Source organism: Tenrec ecaudatus, chromosome 18, assembly GCF_050624435.1.
Source record: "Tenrec ecaudatus isolate mTenEca1 chromosome 18, mTenEca1.hap1, whole genome shotgun sequence".
Taxonomy (NCBI): Eukaryota; Metazoa; Chordata; class Mammalia; order Afrosoricida; family Tenrecidae; genus Tenrec; species Tenrec ecaudatus.
Genome location: NC_134547.1, coordinates 58,791,869 through 58,807,793, shown reverse-complemented (window position 1 = coordinate 58,807,793; position 15,925 = coordinate 58,791,869). Strand labels below are relative to the sequence as shown.

The following is a 15,925-nucleotide window of genomic DNA, read 5'->3' as shown; positions in this document are numbered from 1 at the left end:
TGTATAATATGTGACTTATTGGTGATACCGGGAGGGAGGGGTGGAGAGGGAGAACCAATTACAAGAATCTATATATAACCCCCTCCCTGGGGGGCAGACAACAGCAAAGTGGATGAAGGGAGACGTCAGACAGTGTAAGACATGAAAAAACAATAATTTATAAATTATCAAGGGTTCATGAAGTGGAAGGGGGGAGTGGGAGGGGCGAAGTGAGGAGCTGATACCAAGGGCTCAAGTAGAAAGCAAACGTTTTGAGAATAATGATGACAACAAATGTGCTGGACACAATGGATGGATTGTGATAAGTGCTGCATGAGTCCCCCAAAAAATGATTTAAGAAAAAAAAGAAAGTAACTGTGGAATTTGCATCTGGAAAGGGAAAGTAAGTTGGCTAAGGTAGAGAAGGGAGCTTTACTTTTTACTGTTTGCTTTTTATGTCTTTTGAGGCTTTTTCATCATGCACATTAATCTAGGACCCTTCGTGGCACACTGTGTTAAGCACTGGGCTGTCCAATGAAAGGTCAATGGTTTGAACCTACCAGCTTCTCTGCAGAAGAAAGGTAGAACAGTCTGTTTCCTTAAAAATTTACAGCCTCAGAAACCCTACAAAGCAGTTTCCCTCTGCCCTATAGGGTTGCTATAGTAGGAATCAAAGTGATATAGAGGTTGATATATTATTTTTTTAAAGCCATTAGAAAGAAGCCTGTATGGTGCAGCAATTAAAACACTCAGCTGCTAACCAAAAAGCTCAACGGTTGAAACCTCAATAGTGTGTCACAAGGTAAGGGTGTGGCCCTCGGCTTCTGTAAAGATTTACTGCCAATAGAAACACTGAACTTTTGTCAGTCATTTGGTTTCGCAGGTTTGCAGATTTCTATCAGAAATCACAAATCTGACGTTTATCGGACTTCTAGAGTATGTTTTCCACATGACAGTGTGAGTAGTGGGGAGAATCAAAAGTAGTACTGGAAAAAGTCGATGCCATCATCTCACTGAATCCTTATAACTGATGAAAAGAAACCTAGCTACGGGAATTATTATGGTCAATACATTTATTTCTAAACACAAGAGCACGCACCACAAAAGGGAATATCCCTCTAAAACATAACATACTTATTTTGGTCATGAGACTGCTCATGAAATTCTCAACGCATGCACTGAAAGATGTTTATTATGTGTCCACCACGCGCCAGTCACTGGGAGGATGCTGGGACACAATGATCAGTCAAAACAGATTTCAATCATCTCAACAGGATGTGGCAGCAAATAGGTCATCACTCCGGATGCACTCAGTTTCAGCTCTGCTTCAGAAGAAGGGAATCCCTTAGGAACAGGTTTTTTTGTTTGTTTTAGGGAGCAAGGGGGTGGAGCCGGTAATAATAGAGGCTAATGTACATTAAGCTTTATTTTGGGGAAGGCTCTGTATTGGGCACTTTATATGCATTATCTCATTTAATTGTGTATATCCATCCCTGTCAGGCCCACCCCTCCCTTTAGAGAATTTCCTTTCCCTAGGCTTCCTCACTTTAATGGACATGTCAGTCACATGGCTCAATTACTGTACCGTGGGTCAGGGGGCCCTTCAGGTGGCCCAGTCATAGCAGTCCACCTGCTTTCCCCATAGAAAAACTGGGGTTTGAGTTGGGTTTCTGTCATTTGCAACAGAAAGATCCCAATTCACTTCAAGACCAACTTTATGATGCAGGGATTTATCATCACCTTACTTTATAAACTAGAACAGACAGTCCTAGATTACAAAAGAGAGCCTTTCCTAAACATGTCTTTTAAGAATTTGTAGGTCCAAAATAAACAGATAAATAAATAAATAAATATGTATTTGTAGGTCAGTGAGAGCAGGTGCATATAGTTCATAATTAGTTTTGCTTTAGTGCAAGAAAATGCTTGGCGCTTTCTCGGTGATTTAAAAGCTGCACGTACAGTAAGTGTACATAAGCGTGATGAAGAAATTCTCCTTCTTCTGACTGGTTCAATCGCTTCAAAGTGAGGGCAAATTATGTCACATTAAAGCAGCGTTTTGAAACCATTTTGCCCTCCTCGGTGAGGGCAGGCAATTATGTTGCTCTGAATGTGCATGGTTCTCCACAGTCCTACCAAATAATTTCATTTCATATATCAGCTTCCAGAAAAGTCAGTGCACCTCTCCTGAGTACCTGGGCCAGGGCTTTCAACAGTAAAATGTCCCATTCCAGTTCTGATCACAAATCAATTGTAAAAATTCCTATCTGTTCTTGGTTGACTCTGTTGGCCATGACAGAAACAGTCTGAAGGACTCTGTAAGTTGGATGCTTGCAACCCAGGGATGCCAGTCTATTGAACACGAAAGACATTTCCCGAGCTCTCACTACACCATCACCAGTCTAGTTACACAAGCCCCAAACAGCCAGGGCATCCTTTACACCACCCTCCCTCTCACACCCCCACCTTCACAGCCAACCCATCACTTAGCTCTATAGACTTTATCTAAATGGCCTTGAAATCCAAATACATTTCTCCACTGCCACCACATTGGTTCAAAGCCTATCATCTCGCCTCAGACTATCGTGCAAGCATGGTAAATGATCTCCATGACTTTACTCTAGCCCTAGAAATTCATTCTCCACAGTAATTTGAGAAAGGACTTAACGGATCATTGACATTTTACAAAGAGATGGGAACAAATGGGAGAAAATTCTTTTTTGGAGATAAATCTATTACGCCACCTCCTTGTTAAAGTTCATTTCTTCCAGCTCTTTTAATTCTCCAAGGTCCCAAAAGCCACCAGCCTTTGCAGATGCTGATGTATTTATATTATCTATACTGGATTGTCTGGATTCAAATCTCTCCGCTGCCACATTATTAGTTTTGTCCCTAGTTCTTTTATTTGTAAAACAGTCCCATGTGGAATTACAGGAAAACAAATGCACCGTTATGTGTGCATTTATAAGTGCACAAAAAATGTTCCATGTTTTACTAAATAAACAAATCTGAGATGCACTCTGGTGTAACAGTTATAAGCTCAGATTCTGGAGCCACGCTGTTTGTATGCGAATTTTGAATCTAGAACTGTAAATGCTGCAAGATCTTGAGCATGTTCTTACATAACCACTGTTTCTTCATCTGTAAAACAGTAGTAACACAATGTACTTCAGAGACGATTGTGAAGATAAAATTAGTTTATAATGAACTTATAGCAGTACTAAGAACAGAGCCCATGTTATGCAAGTACTAATTATTACTGAGGAAAAGCTGATATACTTTATTTGTTGGCAAAGAATACTGTAAAGTGCCCTGGGTTGCCAGAAGAACAAAGCAATCAGATTGGAGGAAGCACAGCCAGAATACCCTCAGAAGTTAGGACGATGAGACTTGTCATATGTACTCTGAACATGTATCAGGATTGACCAGCACTTCGGTACTGCTTACTACAAGCCATTTAAGAGTTTTCTGCAAGAGTAAGTTTTGAAGAATAAGGCTCAATATAAAAAAATTAAAAGAAAAAATCCTATGGCTTGGTAACTACTACAGAAGGTCTCTATAATAAATGGATGTTCTAGTCTTGGTTGCTGTGGTGGTTACAAATGGGGCTACTAACTGAAAGATGAGCAGTTCAAAATCATCAGCTGCTGAGGCTCCTTAATTATGGAGAGTTAGTCTTGGAATCTCACCTGGACAATGCTACCCTGTTCTAGAGGGTTACTGTGAATCAGAATCAGCTTGATGGCATTAAGTTTAATTTTGGAAGCATATAACCAAAGTATGGAAGCCTCCCTTGATGGGGTAGAGAATCTATAAAACCAGGATCTTTGGAATCAAATTTTTATCTCCTCCAGCCCAGAGGAAGGTTCAGTTGTTCCTTGCCAACTGAAAACCTATGAAGACGTCATCTGATTGGGAAAGCTTGATGAGAGATATTGTGAGGTAGGCAAGCAAGCTACTTTCCTACAGTGCTAAGGGCACAGGGGAGTTCAGAACCCAGGAGACCATGTGTGTTCATAAACACATGTCCTTTGGTAATGCTGGTGATGTCTGGTAGCTACTTAAAGAAAAAGACTTCAAATCTACTATGTTTTAAAATTTCCTAGACTACAAAACTGCTATCACATCTAAAATCTAAAGCCAACATCAACGCCACAGATTTTATGTAGGTTTCTTCTTGCTTATCAGCACCCGATTTTAAACATTCTGACATAGGTCTTATCAAGCAACTTTTTATTTATTAAGAAAGAAAGCTCCAGAATAAACCACCACAACAACACCTGTACCTGGTGTGTAAGTAAAGCGTTGAGACTGGCTTTTTTTCCTCTTGCCATTGCAAAGATAAAAGTGCACCTGCACTGCAGCTGTAACTGTTGGGTTATGATATGGAGGAACTTCAAGGACAATGTGAGCCTAAGGAGAATGGAAAAGAAGATTGAGTTACACTCCGAACTAAAAATGAAATGCACCTGCTAAACTCAACATAATTCATGAGTCTGAGCTACAAGGCACATTGACTGCTCATGAAACTCCCGTGGAGATCTACTACATGGCTACTTCAGTCTTGGCACAAGACTTAAAGTGTGCTTCAAGTAAATCATTAAAAAAGAAGAAACTTTTTATCTGCCTAATTTTATCTGCCTGTAGCAGAAATAAAATCAGTCTGAGAAATGAGATACTTTAATGAGTATTACATGCTGCCCAACTGGAAATCAACCCTGGTTTTGACCATGTTTAACATTTCCCAGGTTAAATAGTTTCAAATTTTTTCTGTGTTTTATTGGCATATACTTAGAATATTACACTTGTTCAATCATATTATGGAGAGTTGGATAATCACCAAAATTAACTTCAGAACATTTTCTTCTCATATTGTTGTTAGCCCTCTATACAGTTTAGAGCAGGGGTCCTCAAACTATGGCCTGTGGGCCACATGCGGCCCGCCGAGGACATTTATCCGGCCCGCCGGATGTTTTTGCCCCATTTGTTATTTTACTTCAAAATAAGATATGTGCAGTGTGCATAGGAATTTGTTCATAGTTGTTTTTGTTTTTGCTTTTTAACTATAGTCTAGCCCTCCAACAGGTTTGAGGGACAGTGAACTGGCCCCCTGGTTAAAAAGTTTGAGGACCCCTGGTTTAGAGCTTACCCTAAATTTTATATTCGAAGTGTTCTAGGTACACAAAATCTGTGTCCACATACAAAGTTTATACAAATACGGTGAAAACTTTTACTTCCAAACAAATGCAATCCTTAACCTAATCTCTCCAAGTTTTTGGAGAACAGTGTGGAAAATGGCATTCTCTCCTCTATGGAAGATTGTCTCCATTTCAACCAGGATGGGAAGGGAGTTCAGCTTCTCAGTGTGGCTTTCGGGAAGGCTTTACTACAGCAGCTGAGGAGTTAGGAAGCTAAACACACACACCCCTGAAGGTTTGTCCTCCGCTTGTTGTTTGCCACTATATATGTTCTTTGCTGAAAATAATTGTATTCTGAGAAATAACCAACCCCAATAAGAACCTACTGATAATCTTCCATTTCTAATTTTCCTAAACACAAAAAGGGGAAGATAGACCAATTGTTTATTTTTCCCAAGCTTTACTTTTAATATTAGGAATGTACTTCTAAGCTTCTAAAATTTATACTTTATTTTTCTATTATTACTCAATAGACACTTTTATCTATAGCATTAAGACAAAATTGTTCAATTTCCTTATTAAACCACTTAAAAAAAGTAAATTTCTCACCCCTTGGCATTTTTCCCTGATTATTTTCCCTTCTACCTCCCACTGAGGTCGACCATCTGTTGAAAGAAACAATTTGACAATTAAAAAATAATTCAAGTCAGAAAGCATACAAACAAATTCTACTGCATGTATCACACATGTATTGGTGATTTATGAATTCCATTCTGAAAATAAAATGTGTATCCATGAAATAAAAAGAAACAAATGAAAGAAAGAGCTTAAGCGGTGTGGTAGTTGTCTACTTTCATGTCAACTTGAGGATACCTGAAAGTGTAGGGGTGGAGTTTACCTGCTAATTAGGCCACAGCCTGATGGCAACTCCTTGTGGGCATGGCATCATAAGAAGGGTCTGGGAACCCCACTTCCCACCCCCCTGTCTTCACCTTCTTGCTGACCAGGCATTCTGGGACCTGTGACAGTTCTGTGATGCTTCCACCGCCACTGCATCTGCACTCTGCACCCACTGGCCTGTGCTATTCCTGCATCCTGCATCACTCTATGCGATTTCTTGAATCTGAAGAAGGACTGAATCTAGAAGGGGCTGGGATTTATGCTTGACATATCATTACTTTTAAAATAATTATTTCTTGATATAAAGCTCTTACATATATGAGTGTGAATGAATTTGTTTCTCTAGTCAACCTGGCCTAATACAAGTTACCGAGGTTAAATTGCCACACTCCCCGTCCAAGTGGTGCGGGAAAGCCCTCCAACAGTACCCCACCAAACATGGCCCCGCGTTAGCTTGTAAGCCCCACGTTCCTCACCAAGTAATCGACCACCCATTCCATCTTTGCATGCCTGCTGGAAAGCTCTTTATAAATGAAGTGTTTCTTTTAATAACCAACCACGAGATCTATGTACTACTCCTTGTGGCCATTCAAGAAAAACATAAGAACAATGTCTGTGAAGGAGCCCTGGTGGTGCAGTGGTTAAGTACTTAGCTGATAATCACAAGTCAGCAACTCAAAGCCACCAGCCACTCTGAGGGAGAAAGGTGTGGCAGTCTGCTTCAGTCAAGATTTATAGCCTTGGAAACCCAATGGGGGCAGTTCTGCTCTGTCCTACGACGTCACTATGACTTGGAATCACCTCAACTAGGATGTGTTTGGTTTTAGTTTAGGTTGGCACTGTGAGACAGTATTTCAGGTGTTTAAAAGCAGCTATACCATGTTTGCCGGCATCTCCTCCTCTTCTCCTGGCTAGCATTCCCAGTTCGGCACTTACAACACAGCATTTTAACCTGCCTGGTAACCGCTTTGGACTTGCTCCTTCACAGTAACCATCTCACTGCAATCACACCAGGCTCAGACTTGAATAGTCCAAGCTGGAAATGATTCAGCTTCATTCAAGAGAGTGACTCAGGCTCTCCCTGCCTCAGTGAAGATGTCTCTATTAATGAAAGCTTTCTCAGCTCATGAATTCTCACCCTACGTGGACAGACAAGTACTCTTCTGGTCACCACAATTCTACTACCACCACGCTCAAGCATCCTAGTCAGGGTCCTCTTGATCCTGCTGGTTTTCCTTAGGCTTTCCATAACCCTGTCACCTGAAAATCTGACCGGTATACTTCCCATCTCTTCATCCACATGATTCAGAGTACTGTTATCTGGGAAGAGTTCCATCTACTAGTTTTTACTCCAGCACCCCCAGTTTTCCACTGATCATATCACAGTATTTGAGCCTTCCTGCTATATTGGAAAGTGTTCTTTTTCTGGAATAGGCATTTACCTGGTGACTAACCCATATAAGCCTCTTGACAGTCACCATGCCTTTCAGTAACTCGACAATAACCCTCTCTGGGGCACTGGGGAGAATATATGCAAGTGCTGTGCATACGCAGAATTATAGCTAAACTCATCAATCCCCACGTTCCGCATGCACACTGGATTACAAGATTACGGAGGCAGGATTTCCTACCTGTCACTCTGTAGATGAAAGGCAACTACAAGCAGTTCATTATCATAAACTGTGATAGGTACAATGATTAATAAAGGTGCTCTCTGGATGTACCAAGAGCACAGAGGTCAGGTTCCTTCAAGCAGTCTTGGGGTGACTTCTTAGAAGAGTGTTTGAACTGAGGCATAAAGATAAAGTAGTATGGTAGAAGGGAAGTGTAGGCAGAGAAGAAACAGATGAGCACAGACAGACAGACAAGAAACCACATGATACAGGGAGCTATGCTGAGAAGTATACATAAGAAAGGAGGCTGGAAAGATTAGGAATAGACGAGTCTGAAAACTGAAGGGGCTCCTCAAAAGTGCTTTAGACATGTACACAACTCAGCCTCATCAGAGGCCAACAACTGCCACCATTTAACACGATCCCACTTAAAAGCTTCGGAATTCTACAGTGAACAGTCTTATACAAACATATTTATGGTATTGAGACTCAAATGAGTTTGTTTAACAGTAGAAAGGAGGGGTCGCTTTTAAATACGGTGTTCTTCTACTTCTTTTTTCATATAAAATACAACCTGTACAGAAAATTATTCCATTATGATGTGAAATAAAAAGGCATTCTAGTGGCACCACTTGTGGCTCAGTGTGAGAAAGAAAAGGCTGTCGCTCCTGTGAAGATTTACTCTCAGGACCCAATAGGATCGCTTCTACTGGCTTGAAGTAACTTGAGGACTAGGAGTTATGTATGTTTATGGGTCACCTAATACACAAATAGTTCATTATTCACTCACTCTTACTTCATAGCACTTGTATCTTTTACTTCCCATTAGATCCTCAATGCCTAGACAACTGTCTTTCACTCCATGGATAACTGATTAATTAAATAGTAAAAACAATTGCTACTTTTTAAAGTTTTATTTGGTTGTTATTGAGACTATACAAAGCAAAACAGTTAAAAGTTCTACTTACCTACATTATCTTTTATTATGTACATTCTTTGCTAAATTAAAAAAATATTTTTACTGAATTTCAAAAGATAAATTCATGATAATTTAACAAAACCTTCTGATAATTTTTCATTTCTGATTTCTCTGTCCACAAGAGAAAATGCCAACTGTTCATATTCTCTACACTTTAATTTTTAAATCTATTCTAAGCTTGTAAAAATCGCAATTATTTTTTTATTCTCAATAGCTAAGACTCAAAGCAACTCAAATATTGTTATTATTTACCTTGTCCTTTTTCAAGAAAAATGATTTTGGATTCTGGAAGAAAATTTGATCCAGTCACGATCATTTCATGACCTCCATTCACAGAGCAACTGTTGATACTGTATTTCTCAATATGAGGGAGTTCTTGCGCAGACCGCTGGGCTGTTTCCCCCCAAAATGAGAAGAAACAAAAGGTTAGTTTGTGATCTTTCAAACATAAATAATAAACTCAAGTTATAAAATGAAAATACAGAGAAATCCTAGGATTAATATGTCCATCAGACAAGGTATATTTTATTAAAAAATAAGATGGCTGTATATAATGCTCATTGTGTAAAAATAAAAAGATAATCTAGTTGTCTCTACTGTCAAAATATTAGGTACACAATGTTATTCAGGCTTTCAGAATTTAAGACAATGATAATGATTAATGCCCCCAAATATCAAAGTTTTGGGAAAACAAAATATTCCTTAAATTTATACAGTTAAATTACATTTTTAGACTACTGCTGCAAAAACATAAGAAAAACTTCATATTGACTCCACCACATTCGTCTTCTGTTTTCTTTTTTTTGGCTTACATCTTAAATACATTTCTTCCACACAAATATTTGTCTAAAATTCACAAATCTATTACAAAATATAGTAAAAAGCATAGTGTGTGTACTTATATTGCATATAATTCAGAGAAGACAAGTTTCTGAGGAATTATTATAGGACAAACACCAAGTAGCCCTTTCATTAAAACAAAAACAACAACAACAACAAAAACCTGGATAAAAAGGTACTCATCCAGTATTATTGAGACATCAGGATTCTATTTTGGTCACCCTTCTAAATTAAGGCATACAGAATTTGCACTATTATTGTTTTTGGTACTGATTATTTTTAGTGGATGTAAATGTTTTGAAAGACACTGCACCATTCTTTGCCTTCCCAGAGAACATACAACAATTTAATTCTTCATAAACCTTCAGGGTCATTATTTAAATTAATGAGTTTGACAAACAGTATCTTTGATGCCATTCTTCTCTCGTATTGACTGGTTCTGTTATTTTCTGAAGATCCTAGTGCTTTGTGGTAAACATCTTAAACTTTAAGATACACATTACATTTCTTTTGAATGCTTAGATCTTGTCCCCACCCCCACCAAGTACCTAGATGTCTAGGTTTCACTCTAGATTAAAAAGTGCTGACTATACTCTATGTCACATTTGGAAAACAGGCTTACTTCAGTCGTACTACTTGAGTAGAAGGCTGGTCACTCTGGGTAAACTGTGCTTTATATGCTAGCATTATAGAGAAACTTAAACTTGAATGCCTTTAGGGAAGTTTACTAAGCCTTCTGTCTTTTCTAACAACCTAATACCCTGTCAGGTATGTGAATTGGGAGCTCTTCCCAATCAACGAGAATATTAAAACAGATCCTTTCATAGGAGAAAGGTCCGGGACTGGGATCAACCACATCTTGGGAGTACCAGGTACCAACTGACATCTCAGAAAATTGTTATGTTCCCACTGCTGCAAATGTCTCAGAAGAAAAGCACAAGTATTCATAGCTTTAGGGAGGAGACGAATTCAAATTTTAGATATTTATGGTATAAAATAGGTATCACAGGTACATTCTAAGTAATGATAGATAAAAATGTACTATGCATGAATTAAAGACTACTTTTAGAGACTAATGAATGATATTACAAGATGCCTATAATACAAATGAAAACAGCACAAAGTAATAAAAATGTCTGTGGCTTATAGAAATAAAAACAATACAATGACTGAAAGAGTCCTCAGGACATTTGTGTACAAGGCACACACAGCTCTGTCACCAACATGCAAGTAACCCTGGATGAGTACTTGAGATAACTGCAGATCAGTTACTCTTATGTAATATTAAGGCATGGAATTAGAACATTTCTAGGTCTACGCTCTAGAGCTCGAAACACCAGTCTCAATATTTCAGTCAGACCAGCTAACCTGCCTTCTGTGATACACAGTACTCCAGGGCCTGAGTACATATCAGATCCAAGGACCTTTTCTCCTACTTTGCTTTGTAAATCGGGATAAAAGTGAGCACTTCTCAATCTGATGTTGTAAATAAGTTTGTAGAGAAACAAAAACAAAAGCCTGTATATATCCTTATTTGGCTTAAGAGTTAGCTTACAGAGATAGGCATCTTCAAATATGAAAGCTGTCATTTTAAAGAGCCAGAGGCCAAGTAACACAGTATCAAGAGTCACAGCTTCATGATTTAGTCCCCAAATGTCACCAAGCTCACCTCCCTCGTTTAAACATAACAAAAGTATGGTCAAGAGACTGTATCTATCATTACTATACTAGTACATAGGGAAAAATGACTGAGAAACCAGTTTAATTCCAAGACTAAGAGGCTTCCCAACATGTTAGCTCACCTCAATATAAGAAAATCACACCAGTACTCTGATCCTGTACCTCAATTTCTACTTTTGATCCAAGCAAAACAGAAAGAAATATACTGTAGACCAACTCTTAAAACATCACCACACGCTCACTTACAGCATTCAACAGGTATAGAAGCTGTCTGCAGAGAAAGAACTTTCCCGTTAGGCTGGGGGATGTGCACCCGAAATACAAGTCGTACTCTGGTATTCTTTCTGCCGATATCAGTCTCTCCTTTTCGAAGTTCTATATCTGAATTCCGGAGCTTCAAAATACCTGCACAGTCAATACTAGGAGAAAAATAGAAAATGTTTACTTGCTTATTGATAACCAGAAATAATCTATCACAAGCCAACAACCAGATAAGGCAAATTTGGCAGGAAAAATTGTCACTATTATCAGGCCAGATGAGATATGTATAGTTGCTATTCTCTTTTTTCTCTTGGATTGACTGACTGCAAAGACAGCTGTCAGTAAATTGCTACCAATTTGAGGATTTCTTTCCTGTACCTTCCTCCCCAATTGAGAGATGACGTTCCCTTCTCCTTGAAAGCTAACCTTGTTAGCAGATGGACATTGGGCTTCTACTCAAGTACTCCCTCAATGCAAGAACACTTTGTTCTATTAACCTGGCATTCCACGATGCTCACCTTCCTAACATCATCACTGAAGACAAAGCAGGTGAATAAACAAATGTGGTAAAGAAAGCTGATGGTGTCCAGCTATCAAAAGATGTAGCGTCCGGGGTCTTAAAGGCTTGAAGATAAACAAGGGGCCCATCTAGCTGAGAGGCAACAAAGCCCACATGGAAGAAGCACACCAGCTTATACAATCACGAGTTGTCAAAGGGATCAGGCATCAAAGAACAAAAAAATCATATGATTGAGAATGAGGGGGAGTGCAGAGTGGAGACCCAAAGCCCATCTGTAGGCAACTGACATCCCCTTACAGAAGTGTCAAGGGGAGAAGAGCCAGCCAGGGTGCAGTATAGCACCAATGAAACATACAACTTTCCTCTACTTCCTTTTAAAAAAAACAAAACATTTTGTTAAGGGCTCATACAACTCCTATCACAATCCATACATAAATCAATTGTGTAAAGCACATCTGTACATTTGTTGCCCTCATCATTTTCAAAGCATTTGCTCTCCACTGGCATCAGGTCCTCTTTTCTTCCCCTCCCTCCCCGTTCACCCCTCCCTCATGAGCCCTTGATAATTTATAAATTATTATTTTGTCATATCTTGCTCTGTCTGACGTCTCCCTTCACCCACTTTTCTGTTGTCCATCCCCCAGGAAGGTGGTCACATGTAGATCCTTGTAATCGGTTCCCTCTTTCCAACCCACTCACCCTCTACCCTCCCAGTATCGCCACTCACACCCCTGGTCCTGAAAGTATCATCCGCCCTGGATTCCCTGTGTTTCCAATTCCCATATGTACCAGTGTACATCCTCTGGTCTAGCCAGACTTGCAAGGGAGAATTCGGATCATGATAGTGGGGGGAGGGGAAGCATTTAGGAACTAGAGAAAAACTGTATTCTTCATCGGTGCTATATTGCACCCTGACTGACTCATCTCCTCCCCTAGACCCCTCTGCAAGGGGATCACCAGTACGTGACAAATGGGCTTTGGGTCTCCACTCTGCACTTCTTCCTTTATTCACTATGGTAAGATTTTTTTTGTTCAGATGATGCCTTATACCTGATCCCTTCGACACCTTGTTATCGCACAGGCTGGTATACCTTTTGATAGCCGGGCACCATCAGCTTCCTTCTCCACATTTGCTTATGCACCCGTTTGTCCTCAGTGATCTTATCATTGAGGTGTGCAGCCAATGAAATGATTTTTCGTTCTTTGATGCCTGATAACTGATCCCTTTGGAACCTTGTGATCACACAGGCTGGTGTGTTCTTCCATGTGGGCTTTGTTGCTTCTGAGCTAGATGGACGCTTATTTATTTCAAGCTTTTAAGAGAGCCCAGACGCTATATCTTTTGATAGCCGGGCACCATAAGCTTTCTTCACATTTACTTATTCACCCGATTTGTCTTCAGTGGTTGTGTCGGGAGCGTGAGCATCATAGAATGCAAATTTAATAGAAGTATTCTTGCATTGAGGGAGTACTTGAGTGGAGGCCCAATGTCCTTCTGCCACCTTAATACTTCCTCTAGTTCTTTAATGCTTCCCCCCACCCCAACTATCATGATCCTAATTCTACCTTACAAATCCCGCTAGACCAGAGGATGTACACTGGTACAGATAAGAACTGGAAACATAGGAAATCCAGGACAAATAAACCCCTGAGCACCAAAAAGGAGAGTAAAGATACTAGGAGGGTACAGGTAAGAGAAACGGAGAACCGATCACATGGATCTACATATAACCCCCTCCCTGGGGGATGGACAACAGAAAGGTGGGTTAAGGGAGACATTGGACAGGTAAGACATGAAAAAATAATATTTAAATTATCAAGGGTTCGTGAGGGAGAGACAATAGCAGAGGAAAGGGGGAAAGGAGCTGATACCAAAGGCTCAAAAAGAAATAAAATGTTTTGAGTATGATGATGACAACAAATGTACAAATGTGCTTGACACAATGGATTTATGTATGGATTGAGATAAGAGTTGTATGAGCCTCCAATAAAATGATTTAAAAAAAAGAGAGCTGATCTTGTGACTTGCTTTGACAAATACTATGACAAAGCAATGCTTTGTAAATTATGAGCCTAGCATTAGAGAAACCTGGTAGCTTCTTTTGCTCCCTTGAAGCTCTGAGCTACTGTGTAAGAAGTGCAACTAGCTGAGCAGAGAGAAAAAACCCAGGTAATCCGCATCTGTTCAAGGCACTCCAGCCACCCTGATGTTCCAAGTCCAGCTGGATCTAGGTGCATGAAAGACCTGTCAAACGCTGAGTAATCAACCAGCCAAGCCCAATTAACAACAAGAATCATGTCAAAGATTTAAAAGTTGTTTTAAAAAAAAAATCAATAAATTTGGGGTGGTCTGTTACACAGAATTAAATAACTGAAACAGTAAAAAACACTCTTGTCAAACATTCAACTAGGTCAGAACATTATTTGCAAGAATAAGCCATCAATATATATAACCAAAATAATGTTTTTTTAAAAAGATAACCATTTGAAATAATTTTTAAGTCTAATTAGACTGTTATAGCACTGAATTAATAAAATAATTCATCAGGTCATAATTCTTGAATTTATAAGGAACACAAAACTGAGGTGCTACATTTGTTTTCAAAAGTTATTACTAAGTATGACTGTTTAACATACAACCATGGTAGGAAATTACTAACCATGTTTGCTATTGATATATAGGAAGAGTAAAATAAGCAAATGGTCAGGTAGACTGGTTAAAATTTATTCACTCTATGACTTCCCTTGCTTTTACTTTTACTTTATCTACCATGAGTTCCAACATTGAGCTCACTGCTCAGGGACTGCAGAAATCTCTTTTGAAAGACAAACATATTATAGAACTACATTATGAAGAACTAGGAAACCACGAAAAAATTTAAAAAACAAAAGTTATCACAACTTTTCAAACATTTGCAACTTTAGAAAGACCTAAAGAAGAAGAAAAATCACCAAAGGGCACAATTTTGAAAACAAAACAAACTCACAGCCATCGGGTCTATGCTAAGTCATAGCGACCCTACAGGACAGGGTAGAATTGTCACCGTCTGAGTATACAACACTGTGGGCAAGACGGTCTTACGGCCCTAATGACTTATGGAGCCACTGTGCTTGCTCCATAAACGTGAATCTATCTATGTCTTTTATATGTAAAAATACCAGACCTTTATGTAATAGAAATATTGCAATAATTAAGGGTGTGGCTCCCTCAAGGAGATGGCGTGGCTGAGTGGCTGCAACACTAAGATCAAGCATAGGAACAACTGTGAGGATGGTGCAGGACCAGGCAGTGTTTCGTTCTGTTGTGCACAGCGTCACTACGGGAACTGACTCGATGGCACCTAACTACAATAAGACTATACAGTTAATTATCACAATCACTATCATTAAGTTGTACATTTTTAAAAGATGAGTTGGCAAAAGTTGTGGGATAAATATATTTACAATAACCAGTAAGGGGGAGGGGTGCGATTTCCTGAAATTATGTTACCCTCATGAGCAAATGTCATACACCATTATTTACTGGACACTTCAAGATACCTGGCTGACATATTGTTTTCAGGAAGAAGAGGAATCTCCAGAACTTTTGTGCTAGCAATTATTATCTCTTGGCTTGCAGTTGCAACAGTCTTCCCAGTGATTCGATGCACCTGGTAAAATGCATGAGGTCGTAAATATCGGTCATCTGCTGTACCAATAAACATCTGCAGATTTATCGGTTTTTCACTATAGCCCAGGAGCTAATTAGGAGAAACAAACACAGAAAAGTACAATTCATTATCAATGTATTTTACAATAGTAAGTCTATTATATGCTGTCCATGTATAGAATGCTATTTCATTTATTGATTTATTTTAATAAATCATTTTATTGGGGGCTCTTACAGCTCTTATAACAATCCATACATCAACTGCATCATCCACATTTCTACATATGCTGCCATCACCATTACCAAAACATTTTCTTTCTAGAACGTTAATTTTAAAGAGAAATGGGGGGGGAGGGGGAAGATATTGAA

General features: G+C 39.2%; 1 protein-coding gene across 3 annotated transcripts in view; it reads right to left on the bottom strand.

Annotated features, from left to right (window-relative positions):
- Positions 1-15,925, bottom strand: part of NFATC3 (nuclear factor of activated T cells 3) — a 94,082-nt gene that overhangs the window by 26,830 nt on the left and 51,327 nt on the right. For 2 of the 3 annotated variants that reach the window (XM_075536173.1, XM_075536172.1), the window contains exons 4-8: positions 15,448-15,647; positions 11,373-11,545; positions 8,859-8,999; positions 5,724-5,779; positions 4,263-4,389 (exon numbers count right to left, since the gene is read on the bottom strand). In XM_075536173.1, the coding sequence (XP_075392288.1) occupies positions 4,263-4,389; positions 5,724-5,779; positions 8,859-8,999; positions 11,373-11,545; positions 15,448-15,647 (697 nt within the window). The remainder of the gene's footprint in view (positions 1-4,262; positions 4,390-5,723; positions 5,780-8,858; positions 9,000-11,372; positions 11,546-15,447; positions 15,648-15,925) is intronic. The other variant, XM_075536174.1, reaches the window with a different exon arrangement.